Consider the following 17,233-nt stretch of genomic DNA (forward strand, 5'->3'; position numbering starts at 1 on the left):
GTACACATGAAGTTTTAGTTTAATTTCTGTTCTCCTAAAGACATAAATAAAACATATTCACACATTAATACCAACTGCTCTTCTCAAACAGATGGGATGATGATGACCACACAGCACACAGAGACCAGCGGCATGGTGACCCGGCAGGTCACTAAGGAAGTGGTTCAGAGGAGCGTCATGGCAGGAAGTACTGTCACAAAGAAGATGTTATATGAATCTTAAGATCTGCGCTTATTTAACTTAACATAAATGAACACCCAAAGGTCCAAATATGATGAGGAATCATATCTGAGATTCTCTTTTAAAAAGAGTCAGCTTCAGAGAACACACACGTGATCAATGTATGTATTCACACGTATGTGTGTGTGTGGGTGTGAGATCCTGTGACCAAAAAAACATTCCATATAATAAATAGATGGAGAGGAGGCCGTTCTCTCATGCCTGTTACAAACTGTGGCCACTCTCCTCCTTAGATGAGGTTCAGTTTAACATTTACATTCATTTTCACTGTTGCTTCTTATGCATTTCATTCGTTTCTTTCCAGTATGCAAATCATTTACTGTTAGACTCCACTCCCTCTGCCGGATCAGATCTGGTAACACACACTGGGGCTTTAAATCAGGCCAGCACAGGCCAGTAATCTGACTGAGGTCCAGTAATCCAAAGTGACCTTCTCCCCTCATCTCCTGCCCTCCACCTGTCTATAAGAGATGTTTTGTCTGTGTTTGATGTGTTTTGATTGAAAACCTATCAGTCTTGTTGAAATGCTTGTTTGCAGGAGAAATTGGTTTGGAGATTGTCTTGGAAGCTTTTAAGGTTCATCATTTTCACCCATGTGGTTTTATCCTGAGTGATTGATTGAGAGTATTACGTGGTGTATTTGGGATTTTTGTTCATAGATTTGTATTATATTAAAGTATGATAAAGTTTTTTTTCCTAAACATAGATTAATGTATTTAATACTTTTTTTTACTTAAGATTTTTACTTAAGCATACTGACATTGAATTCAATGCCAAATATAGAGGTATTTCCACAAACACAGGTTCATGCTTGTGTCGCTCATTTCTTACTGACAAGGGACATAATTAAACAATACAGACAAAAAATTAAAAATCTATTAGATGTAACAGTTTTGCATTTCAATAGATGTTTTATACTCAAATGTGATAAACACTGCTTCAAATTGACACTTTTCATGTATTTTTGTACTCTGCAAGGCCGATTTATTTTTGAATTTTGAGTAGATTAACATTTGAACAATAATATCTTTGCAGAAATGGTATGTAAAGACAGAAAGATTGTATTTGCTTCATTGCAGGAATATAGTCAAGTCCTACTGTATTTTGACTACGTTTTTGTTGAAAACACTTTTGTAAATCATATTTTGAGAGGACTCTTTTTGTGGGGAAAGCCTTATGTTGATAAACTTTTCACCAAAAACAGGATCACTAAAATATTCATGAATTTTATCTCAACATGTATCACTTATTTTTAAGCATTTGACCTTAACTTTTTATTTTTTAAAGTGTTTTTGTCTTTTCTTGTATGTCAATTCTATTGCACTTAATAAAGATTTGAAATAAAGACATTTGTGTTACATATAAAATTATGTCTAAAAACAAAACAGAGCATTTACAGTTCATTTATTGGTGTTTGGAGGAAAAAAACATTACCATCTTAATATTCCACACATAAAAATAAACACAGCTGCGAAAACAAGCTCGTGCCTGACAAAAAAATCTTTGCAGGAAGCTTGAGACAAAGAAGCAAACAGAGTGAGAATCAACTGTTCACATGCGTTAACCCAGGCTGTAATTATCTGCATGTGCATGTTGGCAAGCCCTCATCAACAGCACTGTGTAACTGCACCGAGGCTCTAAGTAAGCTGGTCGCACATTCTTTCACAGTGCCTTCATGCTCTTATAACACATTTACATTTTCTGATGTTAGTTTGCAAGTTTTTTAAATCTCTAAGCATTAATAATAAAAATCCAAAACCAAAAAATACATTTTCATACCACTGTTGTGAAAACCTTGCAACTCCAGTTATGTTGTTTATATCTTAACACCAAAATGAAAAAGACAAGATAGGTTCTTTGTAGCATATGAAATTCCAACAATCTTTTGGACATCTAAAACTATTTCAAACCTTATTGGACAGTACAAAAAAACTTTGCCAGTCAGCTAAAAACAAGGCTGTTTTTGAGATTTTGACTTTACAGCATTAAAATATGAATCTTTACAATACAAACAGTCACCAATATGTCTCCATGAAGGCAGAGTAACAGAAAGTGTAATGCAGAACGATTCTTGGTTCTTGTTCCTGATCTCACAAGGCAACCCGCAAACTGAGTCAGACTTCTAGCCCAGAACAACAAACAAACAAACAGGATTCAAATATTAATGGACCAGAATAAACGCACAGACTCAGTGGGTTGCTGGGGATCATGACTGAACTGAAGAGTGTTGTGTGTTAAGCAGTTCAGTTCCAGAGGCAGGGCCCGGGGCAGAGGCACGGCTGTCTGACGTCTGCAGGCCTGATCACCAGGTCTTTGACCACCTCCACAGTCCCGAACACGGGGTACAGTTCCTCTGTGAAGTTCTCGTTGTAGGTGTACAGGTGGGAGCGTTTCTCCACATCATAGAAGGACAGCTGACCCTGCTCATAGTCCAGGTACACTCCGACTTTCCTGGGCACCAGGCTTTGTGGCAGCGAGGTGGCGGGCACTGTTAGAGCTTTCAGATCCGTGCCCCTCTCCAGACGGAGGGTCAGGTAGCCTGTATCTGTGTTGAGTGAGCGGAAGCCTTTCCTCACAGCGGATGCCTTGGCCACACCCAACCGCCAGTCCCGCTCGCCCACCTCCACCTCCCAGTAGTGGCGTCCGGAGACGTAGCCCTCCTGGCCCACTGCGCACCACCATCCATCAAAGCGCTGATGGCACTGCGGGACATCCTGGCGCTCCAGACCGCACCGCATGCGCTTCTCATCACTGGAGATGAGCAGGTCTGGGTTGGCTGACTCTGAATCCAGGGTGACGTCCTCTGTGGAGTCACATAGCAGGAAGGAAAGATTACAAATTGTAAAATCTAATAACAGAAGTATGCTGATAAAGAGCAGAGAGTATTAAAGTGATTTCATGGCAGAAGGTTTTCATACCTGCTGCATCACAAATCCAATTCCACACTGTGAAGAAAAAGAAGAGAAACTTATTAAACCTGCTTGAATAAATATTTTTAAATTAATAACAGATCAAAAGACTGTGTATAATGTGAAAAGTGATTTTCGTAGTGATGAGCCCACAGAGAATGATCACCTAACGCGGCAGTTTCCCTCAGCTTTATGAAGCGTTTCATTTAACTAAACTGTAATGATTCAGTCTCACTGCTCTCATCAGTGTCAGTACAAAGCTCTGAAAACCCTTTTAAAAAACCCACTTTACATGACCTGCCCGGCACCAGATGACAGACAAGTAGCGGGTGAAAATAGTGGAGCATTTAGCAGCTCAAGAGCCAAATATTTCCCCCAGGAGTTGGTGGAGACCGAAACTGAGCTTAAAGGAGAGTGAATATTGGATTTGTATATTAAACCTTTATTGAGTCATATCAACTTTATAAGGTGATAAATGTCAGTGTTGTGTTTATGGCTTGTTTCTGCTGCCAAAAAAAATTTAATTGATGCGGGTTTAAAATCAGTCAAAGTTATTTCAGGTGATTAGTTGATTAATGGACATTTACTGAATCGTCAATTATCGAGCAAAAATGACAAACAATGGCTGGTTTCAGCTTCTCAAGTGTGAGGATTTACTATTTTTTTCTGTGTTCTATTTAATCGTATATTGAATACTTTTTGAGTTTTGAACTGTTGGTCAGACAAAACAAAAGCATCACATTGGATTCTGAAATTTTGTGATGGGCATTTTCCACTATTTTCTAACATTTTATAGGCAAACTTAATTAATCTACAAAATACTGTAACTTACAGTAGGGTGAACAATAACCCAAATTTATTGAATTATCTACAATTTTTGAACAAATGTATTATTTATCTGTGAAAAGTGAATGTGATACAGATTTTAAATCTCCATCTTATCTATATCATCCTGCCTCAACAAACGGAATAATCAGTAATGAAAGCTATTGTTAGTTACAGCCCTACAGACTCTACAAACTGATTTCATCTCAGCATAGTTCAATTCCACAGTAGCTAGGATTTCCACTTACCGCTGTGGGGGATGTATCGGACAGCGTCTGAAAGAAGAAAGTGATTACTTTGATTACAAGGAAACAATCAAGTGTTTCATTCATCACCCAAATCCATCCTTTAATCACATATAAATCCTGATTACTTCTAATGGAAATGACTCAAAGTTTTTTCACTGCTAGTCAGGAGGCTGATTAAGTCGATAGTGCTTCTGTATGCACACGTCCTTGTATGATCAATAGCAATTCACACATTTGAAAGGCTCTTCAAAGTCTGCAGTGCTGACTGTAGGAGTTATTTATCATGTGAATTCTTTTAAGGGAGCCTTTTCTTTGTTGCTCTTTATCTTTAACACTTTCTTTTGTTTGTTAACAAGAGACGCATGAAGTGATCTCTTACAGCTCCACTCACCAGTCCTCTGGCTCTTCTGCTTTCTCATCAGCCACTGCTTAGTCACATCCTCCTGTACACATACATACACATGTAGAGGCAGACAGTGGAGACATAAAGACAAAGCCAAGGTGAGTTGAACTATGAGATAATGAGATTTATCTGTCTGGGTGTCATGTATATACATCGTGCTTCAGTCTTTACATTGTTGAGCTGACTGCATCATGCAAATTTCTCATGTTTTCAATCCTTTAACCTTTTAATTAAATCAGCAAACTGCCTATCTGATCACTGGTAATTAATTCAAGAGGAGAGAAGAGAGAATCAATTTCTTTCTTGGTCCTGGAACAAGGTGAATATTTGACTCCATATAATCAGTGAAACATATTGACAGAGATCCAGACCTTGACAGGGTTGTCAGCGTTCAACACAGCCAGTATGATGAGCTCCACGGCTGGGAGCAGGTTGGGCAGACGGCCCCTCTTCCACTGGAACTCCAGGTCGTCGAGCATCATGAGCACAGGCTCGCCTGGCCAGACGGTGGGCTGGACAGAAGAAGTTAAAGAGGGAAAGAATATAACATAAAACATCATAAAAAGCTCCAGCATATTACAAGTATTACTGGATGATCGCCAAGGGCAGGGTTTAGCTTAATCATCTTTATCAGATGCAAGGAGTGAACTGGGTCAAACTAATCACCGACCAGCCACCCAGTCGCCGCAAGACAAAGCTGGCATATATTATCCTCAACATCCACCATTGTATAGTCACCTGGGGCCTGCTTTTAATCTCCCGTGTCCAGTCCATGATGACCCTTTTATGAGGCCCCATGTCACACTCCCCCCCTGCCTCCAGGATGCAGAGGAGGTGCCCCTTCCAGTCCTTCTTCTCCGGCTTCTCATACTGGTAGTCAGACGGGGTGATTCTAGGCTGCAGAAGAAACATTAAAACATGAGCAGGACACGCAGGGAGCATAAAACTGATGGAGTGATCTGTGACATGCACAGCAGCGCCCGCTGTGGAACGTATTTGTACCTGCACTCTTGTCTCCAGCACAGCAGCCCATTCTACGATGAAGTCGCGACACACGCTTGCCGGCCAGATGTCCTCGCTGGTCCAGATATGGCCGAGGATGCTTGACCTCTGGGGTAAAGAGAGATATTATAAACAAGTGTTTGTGATTTCGTGTGACGGCAAGAGAGGAGAGAGTAGGAGAGCTTACCTGGCAAATTTTGTTGAGTTCTCGGGCCAATTCCATAATAAATAATTGACTTTCCACCAGCGGCTCTTTCTTCTCGAGCTTCACTCGCTTACGAGACTCCTGGAGCAAAGAAACAGGAGATGAAAAGGAAAAAAATATGACTTGAAGCACATTTCGGAGTGAGGCGTACTACTTTAGCACTTTTAGCACTCAAACATTTCTATCAGAGGAGAGCAGAGTCGTATATTTGTACCTTGAGTCGGATCTTGAGCTTTTTGGCCGGCTCGATAAGGAACTGCAGGCAGTCCTTCATCATGCTGGCAGCTGGAGAGAGAGAGGCTGATGCCCTGTGGTACAATAATAAAAAGCTTTAGCACACTGGCACTCACGCTGTCAAGAGCTGGAGCTAAACTGCAGCTGACTAGGCTCTCGTCGCCCACACAAATCGATGAGAGAGCAGAAGCGGGTAATTTATGAGAGGTGGCAAATGGTATGTATGTGTATACAAAGAGAGAGAGAGAGAGAGAAAAAACACTGCAGAACTTTCATTACAGCTCTGCACTCAATTGTCCACAGAGAGCTCGTAATGAGGCACCCAGAGCTACGATTAGGTGAGGAGGAGGAGGAGGAGGAGAAAAGAGGGACCGTACATTGATAGTGGAGTGAAAAAAGAAAACCTTCCCACACACACACAAACACACACAGTGAAAGAGAGAAACAATATAGAAACAACCCAAAAAGAAAAACTGCACAGTAACAGGATTTCCTGATGCATGTGGGTCGATGCACCTCGATCATGGGCTTGAAATTAGAAATTTATTCCAAGGAGATCTGAGACAGCAGCGCAGAGCACTTTTTAAAACACTGCGGTGGGTGCGGGCGGGGGATCGTTGGACCGGTTTGCTGTTGATTCAGCAGTCCGCCCCTGCGCGCCAGTTTGATGCGTTGAAGGGATTTGCTGTTCTTTTTGTGATGTAGGAGTGGCAGCTGAGCCAAAGGATGCTGGTATTGATTTTGCAAAGACTGAAAAGCATAAATGGTGTTGGGAGTTTGAGGACAGTATCCAAAAAATTGTATCCAACTAAAGGCAGGACTGAAAGTTTAGCTTTTAGTGAGTAAAATGACTGATCTGTCAGCATAGAGGAAATACATTAATGCTTTTAATAATGCATACAAAGGCTGTTTTGCCCATGATGATCAATGATGAAAAATTGACTGTTTTATTCATATTTCACATAAATAAATGAGGCAGAATATAAAAGTCATTAATGGAAATGATCCAAATGACAGTGTGGTTAACTTTAGCCCACAGAGGCCATGACACGTGCAGGAAAGGAAGAGGACAAGCTGTGTCAGAGCTTGTTAACTAATCAAGTAGATACAGTATGGATCAGACTGAAATACGTTTCAGAGTAAATGGGAAGAACCACACTCCACTGCATGGCATCCTATTCAAACTGTGGAGATTTTCTTTTTTAAATATTCACTCCTGGTTACATAGAGGTTTTATTTTAGGAGGTGGAGGCAGAGGGTGTAGGTGACAGAAGAGCTGTGTGTGGTGGAGAGGAGCTAAAAGATTAGAGGAAATCCAGGATTACCACCGGAGCCATTACTGTGCAACTGCAGGTAGTGACTTTCTATATCGGGACCGACAGAACAACCTCTGCTTGCGAGGTAGCATCAACACAAACAGCGTCACAATAGGCTGCGCACAATAATACAAACACACACACACACACACACACAAACGCACAAACACACATAATGGGAGATAGGCCATTTTATAAAAACTGAAAGAATATTAAAATATATCTACACACTTTTGGGGTTATACTGTACAATATGTCGTCGTCAAAATGTATCTTGATAAATGTTTATGCTACAAATAAACGGCCCTCGTGCAGATGAGGCAGACAGCCTAATGTTTGTCTTTTAATTAACGACTCTGGGCAGTGGCTCAGTTCAACCGACGGAATATCTGCACGGGAAAATGCATTCAAGCGGACATTTTGTGGAAAAAATTCAATTCTGACCTTTTTGTGAGAGAAGAGTCCTTTCAGTAGATAACTTTGCGTTGCTCCTCTGTATTTTTTCTCGCCAAACTCGGACTAATTTATCAGCATCTTGAGAGACACTCCGCTGCCTCCACACTTCACCTGTGTGCGACAGCAGGAGGAGCGCGCGCTCTTATCAGCGCTGCCTCCGCGGCAGCAGCGCCGCTAGAGGTCGCTGCAGACACCTGCTGCAGCCAGGAGGTCCAGCCTCTATACTGGACTGCTGTTTAGATTTAACTGAGTTAAACACCGCTAAAAATGCAAAGTAAACGGTTTAAATAAAGTGCTGGTTGACTGCCAACACTAATACCAATATTCAGTAACTGTCTCCTGCTTATGGTTAAAAAGTCCTGAAGGATTCCAAAAGAAATTTCCAATTCAATTCAATTTTACGTGATTTATATATGATTAACATTAATCCTACCAACTGGGGTTCCCGCAGACCCCAGAGGTATACGTTTTGTCATATCTCACAGGTGCTTTATTCTATCATTCCAATTTTTCACGACTTTGTCCCTTTGCTCCTAATAACTTCATATCATTGTTTTCTGTTTCTGTTTTAATTGGTGCTTTTTAAAAATACCAATGCATTGGGGTCCTGGGGGACCCCAGTCAAAATGCAGTTTTAATAGACGGAACTATTTAATGATTTCATGTTTGCCATGGGTCCTGATTTAAAGTATCACACACTATCAGGGGGGTTTAGGGGCACCCTGTCAGTTATTTTGAAAGCTTTGTGGAAAGACTACCTGGGATAAACGCTGCAATTTGTATTAAAAAAAAGTATATACTTTCGTTTTACACAATATGCGAATAAACTCTAACTTTCCTAAAATAATAATAATCCGTTTTTTCCCCAGATGACATTAATTACATAACTAATAATGTTTTGAGAAGAAATAAGTTAACATTTTGCTATGATGGTTGTTTATTCTTAGGGTCTTTGGGGCCCCCAGTCAGTAGTCCTTGTATATTAAATATGTTGGGAGGATGAGGGTTAACGTCACAATAATCCTTTAAGTAAGTCTTATAAAAGTCCAAAAGGACCTATAGTTCCAAAATGTTGTACTTTGATCATTTATAATCCTATAGGATCATCTGTAAATTATTACAATATTATAATCCTATAGGATTATATACTGGTTTTATTTAAAATGCCATATTCTTTTTTATTTAATTTATCGTTTCTTAATAATATTACCATATTATTACATTTCTATCGAGACGTAATTTTATCCTCTGACATTATTTACATTAGCTGTAAAGGTTTTGTGGTGTTTAGTTCATCTATTTATTTTGATAGAAGTTTTATATTCACAGAACGAGAACCGTGACCGCAGCTCTGCGTTAGCTACTTTTTAATCTAAAAGAAAGTATTGTGGTGTTGTGTGTGTATATATATGGAAATAAGACTTGAATGTACACCGAGTCTTTGCAGGCAGCCGGATGGTTCTTGTGTTTGGAGGCTGAACAGCAGATGTCACCACAGTCAACAAACATATCTCAATATTATTTCAAGGCTCCGGCGCAGGAGCGTCTGTAAAGTCTCGCCGCAGGTGATCTTGATTTGATCATTTTATCTTTGGTATTTGTTTCAAAGACTAAGTAAACACGCAGTATCTCTCTCTCTCTGTATGTATGTGTGTGTGTGTGTGTGTGTGTGTGTGTGAGTCAGGTGCTGTGGACAGGGAGGGTGTCTCGGTATGTTAGGCAGACCACACGGAAGTGTGATTACAGTGTGCAGTGTGCTGAAATGACAGCAGGCTGTTGTTAGCGACAGCCTCCGTTCACAGCTGTTCCCACATCATGGCACCTAAAGACCCTCTACTCGGCACTCTCAAAGGTAAGGACCCGTAATAACGCGATGTGATTGGTTCATCGTCTCAGTTTCACAGGAATAGGCGATGATCACGCAGGTTGCATGGAGAACAGCTGTGTATTTTTGCAGACCGACAACAGATCCACTGCCAGTCCTGTTGTTTTTTTTTTCCTCCCACCCAGTGTGTGTCCTGAACCTGCAGTCAGATGGAGAGACGGTGACAGACACCAACCCTCACCTCGCCTCCTGTTGTGAGCTTCTTGAGCTGGTCCTCAGGAAGGGGCTCCAACGTCAGTATTAATATCTGCTCTTATTAAATGTAAAACATACCACATTTGTATACATTTGTTAAAATGCACATATTGCTGAGAAAATATAATGCACACTTGTATACCTGTCATTCACACACACACATATTTTGAGATGTCAGTTTATGCTTCAAATGATTGTAATTGTTGTATAAAACACTATGTTTGGGGGCATAATTTAGTATATCTTAAAGATTGTAATAATGAATTATCTGAAGCATTATGTGTGAAATACAGCATGGACTAAGTGTTTGTTTTCTTTCTCTCCAGAGCCAGTTATCAGTTTAGTACAGAGAGACTACTGGCAGTGTTTTGAGCAGCTTCCCCAGCAAGATGCCTGTGGCAGGTAACAACATCCTGCTTAGATTAACTGATTATGGGAACACGATGGACATTCTTACAGTGTCATTAAGGGCTGTGTGTATGTGTGTGTGTGTGTGTGTGTGTGTGTGTATGTATGTGTGTGTGTGTGTGTAGGCTGTCTGCTGTGTCTTTGGCGGTGGAGCAGACTAAAGTTTGCAGGAAGCTGCTCTCAGCTCAGGGCCGAGGGCGCTACCTGCTCAGACTGGCTCTCAGTCGCAAGGCCCTCCCACAGTTCATCACACACCTGCTGCACACACCCAGAGTCCTGGAGGTCAGATACATTTATTATATTACCATATATTTAGAAATTAATTCATATGTGTGTTTTTCCTGGCACTGTTAGATGCCCTGGGCAGGGTCCAGGGCATGGGCCATGGGCCAGGGTCCAAGTGCTAAAGATGGTCAACATTTTAGAGTGAAATAATAGTCTTTCACAGAGTGAAATAAATTAAATTACTGCTGAGGAATCATACTGTTTCTCTCCCCAGCAGTGGTACAGCCCGGCTGTCTCAATCCTCAGGAATGAGGAATTTGTGGGTGAGGCCTTTTTATTTGATCTGATTGTTTCCACTAAATACATTAGCTCAAGCAAAGCTAAGGAAATAGCTGTCATCACTGACATTTGGCCTCCAGCATCAACAACAGTCCTCTGTTTTCCCTCTTCCAGAGCCTTTCATGTCGCTGCTGCTGGTCCTCACTCACATGGAGTTCAAACTGGACATGGAGGTCAGAATTTATCCATGTTTATGCCAATGAATAACAACCTACAAATGCAGTGTAGATCCCTTTTCATCACAATTTCAAAACCAGAGTGTTCTTTTCCCCAAAATAGAACCATCACCATTATTTGGTGAATGAAACTATTCTTCAAATCACTTTGAAATCATGTTCCTCATGTTATTGTGGCAACAGAACCATGATGATGTGTATGCCTCTACAATTATAACCACCTGTCTCCGTACAGAATTGCAGTTTTCTGGATGAGAGCTGGCTTCTACCGGTAAGAAACAATGATTATTGTTCACTGCCTCATTGCAGTATCACAGCAATATTATTACAGCTTTATCGGCCATGGGGAATGTAGGTGCTGTGGAAAAATCTCCCAAGCTGGAATGAAAACAGTAGAGCGTGAGAGATGGTCTGCTGATTGTTTGTATATGTTTCCAGGTGTGTGACGTATATGAAGTAGTGCCTTGTCGGGAGATAGGGATGGTGTTGAGGTTTGTATCCACTACTTTGCAACATATTCTGATTCCACTGAGTGTGTCTGCTATTAAATAGATCTATACATCATCAGCATCCTTCCTCTGTGTCTCTGTGTGCGTGTGTGTGTCAGGTATCTCAGTGGGCGCGTCTTCATCCTTGACCTGATGCCTGGTACCCAGGCTCATGTTGACAAGTTCACCTCTCCTGGTGACATTATTGATGAGATCAATGGCACCTCGCTGAGGAATTCAAAGATCGGACAGGTAAGAAAATCCTGGAACACGCAATGTTAAATATTCAAGTAACAACCCCTGACATTTTCATAGACATTATCTGTTGCTCTCTCTGTGTCACCACAGTGTAGATATAGATAAAAACCTTTTTTTTGATTTTTTTAAACACCTGGCTTGTCTTTTAGTATTTTGCAAAAAATGCTGATATATAAGCAGCCCACATTTGAGGCATCACAGAACACACAGAGCTTTGAATTGAGGGCTTCTTTAAAGATTTAAAGACCTCGTTAGGTACCTAACGACCTTGCATGTCACCTGATGGCAGGTTACGATAAGCCTTTTTCACAGTAGATATATACATCATAGTAGAAAAATCACAGGTGTTACTAACTATATTACTGACGGTTCCATTCTGCTCAAAGTGTCCCAGTGAGCCAGCATGCACAATACCAGGACCCTGATACTGAAGCAGCTAAATTTCATTAATTCTATTATTTACACCTGTGTGTTTCCTACTGTGACATGTCAAAATGTCTGTAGCACGAGTTTAAAGCCACCACACTCAACCTCACAGGTGTTTTCACTGATTTTCCCTGATTAGACCTCCACTTAAAATTGTGTACAGACTGTTAGTTTTCTGGTAGCAGTGAGGGGGAACAACTGATCATTAGTATTAACACATGTAGTCTGGTGACATTACACAATTCCCAGCACGGCTGCACCCAACCTGAGCAGAACTCTAATCAGCCAGAACAACTAAACACCTGCGTGGGTGTGTGCCGGACTCTTCTTGATAACACAGTAAACATGACCTCACTTGAAGTTACAATAAATCCAAAACCTAAAACAGAACATGTGTATAATGAAAATAGTGAGGAAGTGATTTTTTTATTTGTATAAAATGAGCTAGATGTAATGTGACCTGTTTTCATATTTGTATGTGTTTTCTGGGAAATATTGCATTTAACAATATGTAAGAGCATCTCCAGACCAACAGGTCTACTGCAGCTGTCAGTACAGGAGGCTCTATGTGTGGAGAACCAAATGATTTTCAAATGAGCCGTGTGATATATGCACATAATTATGTTCTTTAGGGACAGATAGTGCAGCTCACATTCTGAGTGCGTGTTCTCATTTTCATTGAACCCATAAGACACTGGCCAGTCACACCCTTGACAAACTTTACAAGTGTGATTAGAAAACCCTGCTAGTCTCAGGATTGTGTTTACATTTTCTTGCTGCAAGCCTCAGAAGTTGATGCACACAGAATAGCAACATATCAGTGTTTAAGAATTGTTATCTGCTTTGTCAGGCGAGCATGGTTATGTCTCGGCTGAAGGGCCGCCCTCTGTCCATCCGTATTCTGCGATGGCGGGCCCAGGACGGGACGGTGTATCGGCCTGTCATCAAACTCCTGCGTGTCCTGAAGATGGAGAATCCCACGCTGCAGCTCGGTCCTGCTTCCTCCGAGCAGTCAGCTGCCAAAGACGAGACGCATTCTCCGTCACAGTGTCTCAAAGAAGGAAGGCGAGTCAGTTATCATATCTTTAAAAGATAAACAATGTTTTGACGAGTGTACTCTTGACATTAAAACCCACCTCTCCTCTGCAGGATTGTGTACATTGTGCAGTTCTTGGGAAAAGCAAACATCGGATTGGTAAATAATTGCTTTAGAATTTTATGTATGTTCAGTTGTTGTGTTTACATGTATGGTGTTTTGATAACTGGTCTTATTCTTTGTTAGTTCGGAGGCAAGGAGGTGCTGAAGCATGCTATTCCACAGGTGCTGCAGAAAAACCAGCCTAGCCAGGTAATTAAACCACTCCCCCCCGCCTGAGGGTGTAGCCCTGATGGATGTTGGAGACTGTCTGAACTCTCCATGCTGTGGACTGAAACCTTGTGGACTGTTGTCATACAGTGTTGGCTGTCATCATGTCAAGTGTGTATGAGGTTGCTGGGCATAAACAGCGCTATTAGACGGGACTTAAGACCTCACTCATTTCCACTGTGATGAATAAAAATTCCTGACCCCATTCTGCAGATTTTTTTCTAAATGGTTATTCATGGTATTGGTAACAATTTATGCAATATAAACATCACTTCATCAGTAAACTTATAGGCCAACATCAAAAATGAAAAACGCATGAATTGTGTGCAGAGTAGTTTGATTATTCTGTTTTTCTTATTATTCTGAAGTCTGGAAATTTGGATTCAGCCTTATTTGTCAATAACAACACTGTCATTTGTCTCACAGGAAGTGCTTTTAGATTTGAAGGAAACACATCTGACATGTACAGACAGAAGCAGTAAAGTGGTGAGTAGACACATGGGCTGTATTCATATTCATGCATGTGATAGCAATCAGAGTTAATAACATGCTGAATGTTATTCTGCGTGTCCAATTTCCTCAGGAGCTGTTTGAGCATCACTATCCAGAGATATCATGTGTAGGGAGATACAGTCAACCAGACTACACAATATTTGCATTCTGTGTTGCGTAAGTATTATATTTACATACTAAACTGTGTGCAAAACAGCCATTATCGATTTTCAGTAGATGCCAACAAAACAATGGTTATGAAATCACCAATTGTTTCCACCCCATCCCTGATAATCCAAGCCCACTCTAGTTTAGGTCACACCCCTCCATAGAGATACCGTGTGGTGATGCAATACCCAAGCCATTACAGCTCTGTTGTCATTGGCCAGACCCAGATGCCATCTAAGCATATGATTGGCTCTGTTCACAGAGACTCCCCAGAAACCCCTCAGTCGACCGGCTTCTGCTGTGTGGTGCTCAGAGCCAGCACCGTCAAGGAGTGTGAAGAGATTGTCTGCCGTGTTGGTGAGAAATAAATTATTCAGCTCTTATATAATTCCCCATTTAATGACATACCAAGCAGCTAACTGTATGTGTTGTTTTTTTCCTCCCTTACAGCTACTGGTTTCAAGCATACAGAGTGGTTTGTATGACAAAACAGTGGTGAATATTGTGTTGTTGTAAATAAATGTGCAAAGATTATACACTGCAGTGTGATTAAATCAACTACAGAACACAAAAGCTTTCTACTGATAAAGACCTTTAATAGAAAGACATGTGACAACATTTTCATAAATAGTATTAAATGTAGCTGCCAAGATTTTATGTTGGAAAACATGTAAAAAGCAGTCCAGAAAAATACAGAGGGGTCTGCCATGCTCCTTCTCACCGAGTGTAGAGTATCAGCTGTAGTAGACGATATCCTGACACTGCAGTGAGGCCTGTTGAGCAAGACATGCTGGCATTTTGTGGTAAATGGTAGATGGGTGAAGAAAACCCTGGACCCCCATGGAAGATGTGAAGAATTCATCCTCGCTTCAAAAAAGACAACTCCATCCCCCAGAGGGAGCCTGATACCCACAAGAAGTTGAGGGGTGGCAATGATGACGGTTACATAACCCATGGTGGAATAGGTAGATACTCCTACTGCACAACATTTCCAACTACCCTAAGTGTACTCAGGCTTGTGGAATGGTTGACATATTGTCTCAATCTAAAATACAATACAAAATCCAAAAAGAAAACTTATAAAAAATACCCAAGAAATAAAAGTGTCCACAAAAAATGGTTAGGTAAGATAAATAGGATCATCTTGACAATGCTGCCACTAGCCACTTAAGCTCTCTCTCCCCTTATCCTACGAGCCAGCTGGATGTCTTTGGGCATGATGGTGACACGTTTGGCGTGGATGGCGCACAGATTGGTGTCCTCAAACAGACCAACCAGGTAAGCCTCACTGGCCTCCTGTTAGAAGAATGAAAGAAATGACATTAGGTTCACGGCAACAACTGTTTGTACTACCCCACTAGCTGCTGCTACTACTCACTGAAGTGCATTTAAATACATTTTATATTTACCTGAAGAGCACCGATGGCAGCACTCTGAAAACGCAGGTCAGTCTTGAAATCCTGGGCGATCTCCCTCACCAGACGCTGGAAGGGCAGCTTGCGGATAAGCAGCTCTGTGGACTTCTGATAACGACGGATCTCCCTCAGAGCCACAGTTCCAGGCCTGAACAACAGTGGAACATTTTAGTATTCAAATCAATAGGACATCAGAGATTGTGTGCCATAGATTTAACTTCATGAAAATACATTTTTACTCAAGTATCGGTGCTACACACCTGTAACGATGGGGCTTCTTCACTCCACCCGTGGACGGGGCGCTCTTCCTGGCTGCCTTGGTAGCGAGCTGCTTCCTTGGCGCCTTACCTCCAGTAGATTTACGGGCAGTTTGCTTGGTACGGGCCATCTCGTACTTACTAGAAGCAGAGAAGAGTTACATATTAAACCGGACTGATCGTAATGTTATTTTTAGCCCTAAACGTAGTAGAACCAACCACAAGCAACCGTTCAGATGTCCTATGAATTGCTAAGATGCTAACCCAGCTAGCCACTTTAACACAGCGCCCCTCCCCCCGACTATTCACAGTCAGGAGGCGTCTGGTTTGCTCAAGTGCGCCGATAAACCAGCCAGGCCCCAATTACAGTCACCGTCGAAGCGGTTAAAATAAAAATAAAAAAAGACATTTAACGTATATAAAGTTTGTTACAAATGATAAATGGCGCCATCGTGATTTACATTAGGAATCCAGAGGCCCACAGCTATCAAAGACAGAGGCAGCTAAAGCTCCACAGCCGGCGCCGGCGCCTGTACCAGCACAGCCGGACAGCCTTTTGCTTTCCCACTTCGCCATTTTCTCTGATTTCACCCCCAGGCGACATTCAGCTAAAACATTAGCTTACTAACAATTAGGTTAGGTAATGGCTCTTTTTAACAATAAAAAGCAGCAAACATCAACCTCAACTGGTAATTCTCACCAACTGTAGGCTTACTAACAAGGTTTTCAGTTTCACTTCAGTGAGCTAACGCTGCTGTTTCACTAGAAACGTCAACTGTAAAAGATCCTATTGTTCTATTTTTAGCTACCGTTAGCATGTTCGCCTGTCTGCCAAACAAACGTCTGTCAACAGGATCACTATGCCCCGATACACATCACAGTAAAGACAACGAACTCACACACATTGTCTACATAGTAATAAGTCATATTTACCTTTAGGGCTTCGGTTTATATGAAGTAATCACAGAGCTAGTAGCTCGTCGTTTGCGTCCGCAGAAAACGATGTGTGACGAGTGGGGGTTGAGGCCGAGCTTTAATAGTTTGTCGTGACGTCATGCTTGTAAAACACTACACGGTCATTGGTGCATTTTCCGAGATGGACAGTTGGTACAGCCAATTAGATGCAGCAAATCAAAATACATAAACGTGACCTTTATCACGCTCCTTGTATATATGTAGCTCTGCATTTATGATATTGTATGATAAACTCTCGTGTTTTATAATAAATACAATAATTACATAGAGCTTCGCAGGGATATTAATAATTGATATCATCAAGGGGATTGTGTTGTTACGG

The 17,233-nt window shown here is 41.3% G+C and overlaps 4 protein-coding genes across 9 annotated transcripts in view; 2 read left to right on the forward strand and 2 right to left on the reverse strand.

Moving 5' to 3' along the window:
• The window catches only part of itgb4 (integrin, beta 4), a 28,207-nt gene extending 26,618 nt beyond the window's left edge, over nt 1-1,589 (forward strand). For both annotated transcript variants that reach the window (XM_044337745.1, XM_044337746.1), the window contains exon 42: nt 92-1,589. In XM_044337745.1, coding sequence (XP_044193680.1) covers nt 92-222 — 131 coding nt within the window. In that variant the 3' untranslated portion in view covers nt 223-1,589. The remainder of the gene's footprint in view (nt 1-91) is intronic.
• A 38-nt stretch (nt 1,590-1,627) lies between these two features.
• zgc:194990 (uncharacterized protein LOC568410 homolog) lies at nt 1,628-7,999 on the reverse strand. Its single transcript, XM_044337752.1, has 10 exons — nt 7,827-7,999; nt 6,047-6,140; nt 5,815-5,913; nt 5,628-5,735; nt 5,364-5,522; nt 4,997-5,137; nt 4,614-4,665; nt 4,223-4,249; nt 3,159-3,185; nt 1,628-3,043 (listed from the first exon to the last, which is right to left on the reverse strand). Exons 2-10 carry the CDS (start codon nt 6,107-6,109, stop codon nt 2,484-2,486), a joined length of 1,236 nt encoding a protein of 411 aa, XP_044193687.1. The 5' UTR covers nt 6,110-6,140; nt 7,827-7,999; the 3' UTR covers nt 1,628-2,483.
• si:ch211-250n8.1 lies at nt 6,150-15,320 on the forward strand. 5 transcript variants are annotated; one of them, XM_044337749.1, is made up of 18 exons: nt 6,150-7,467; nt 9,286-9,403; nt 9,523-9,690; nt 9,849-9,956; nt 10,245-10,320; nt 10,452-10,608; nt 10,826-10,874; nt 11,005-11,063; nt 11,302-11,337; nt 11,505-11,557; nt 11,674-11,806; nt 13,089-13,303; nt 13,388-13,433; nt 13,521-13,586; nt 14,031-14,090; nt 14,188-14,273; nt 14,527-14,621; nt 14,715-15,320. In XM_044337749.1, exons 3-18 carry the CDS (start codon nt 9,654-9,656, stop codon nt 14,747-14,749), a joined length of 1,311 nt encoding a protein of 436 aa, XP_044193684.1. In that variant the 5' UTR covers nt 6,150-7,467; nt 9,286-9,403; nt 9,523-9,653; the 3' UTR covers nt 14,750-15,320. The 5 variants fall into 5 exon arrangements, with proteins under 5 accessions (XP_044193684.1, XP_044193682.1, XP_044193686.1 ...); XM_044337747.1 differs by having other exon boundaries at nt 9,286-9,690; XM_044337751.1 differs by having other exon boundaries at nt 9,286-9,690; nt 10,829-10,874.
• On the reverse strand, nt 14,840-16,981 carry LOC122971203 (histone H3.3A). The gene is made up of 4 exons (XM_044337753.1): nt 16,870-16,981; nt 15,940-16,077; nt 15,674-15,827; nt 14,840-15,560 (listed from the first exon to the last, which is right to left on the reverse strand). The coding sequence occupies exons 2-4, from the start codon at nt 16,065-16,067 to the stop codon at nt 15,432-15,434; spliced, it is 411 nt and encodes a 136-aa protein (XP_044193688.1). The 5' UTR covers nt 16,068-16,077; nt 16,870-16,981; the 3' UTR covers nt 14,840-15,431.
• Between the last annotated feature and the right edge of the window lie 252 nt (nt 16,982-17,233).

This window comes from Thunnus albacares, chromosome 20 (assembly GCF_914725855.1).
Source record: "Thunnus albacares chromosome 20, fThuAlb1.1, whole genome shotgun sequence".
NCBI lineage: Eukaryota > Metazoa > Chordata > Actinopteri > Scombriformes > Scombridae > Thunnus > Thunnus albacares.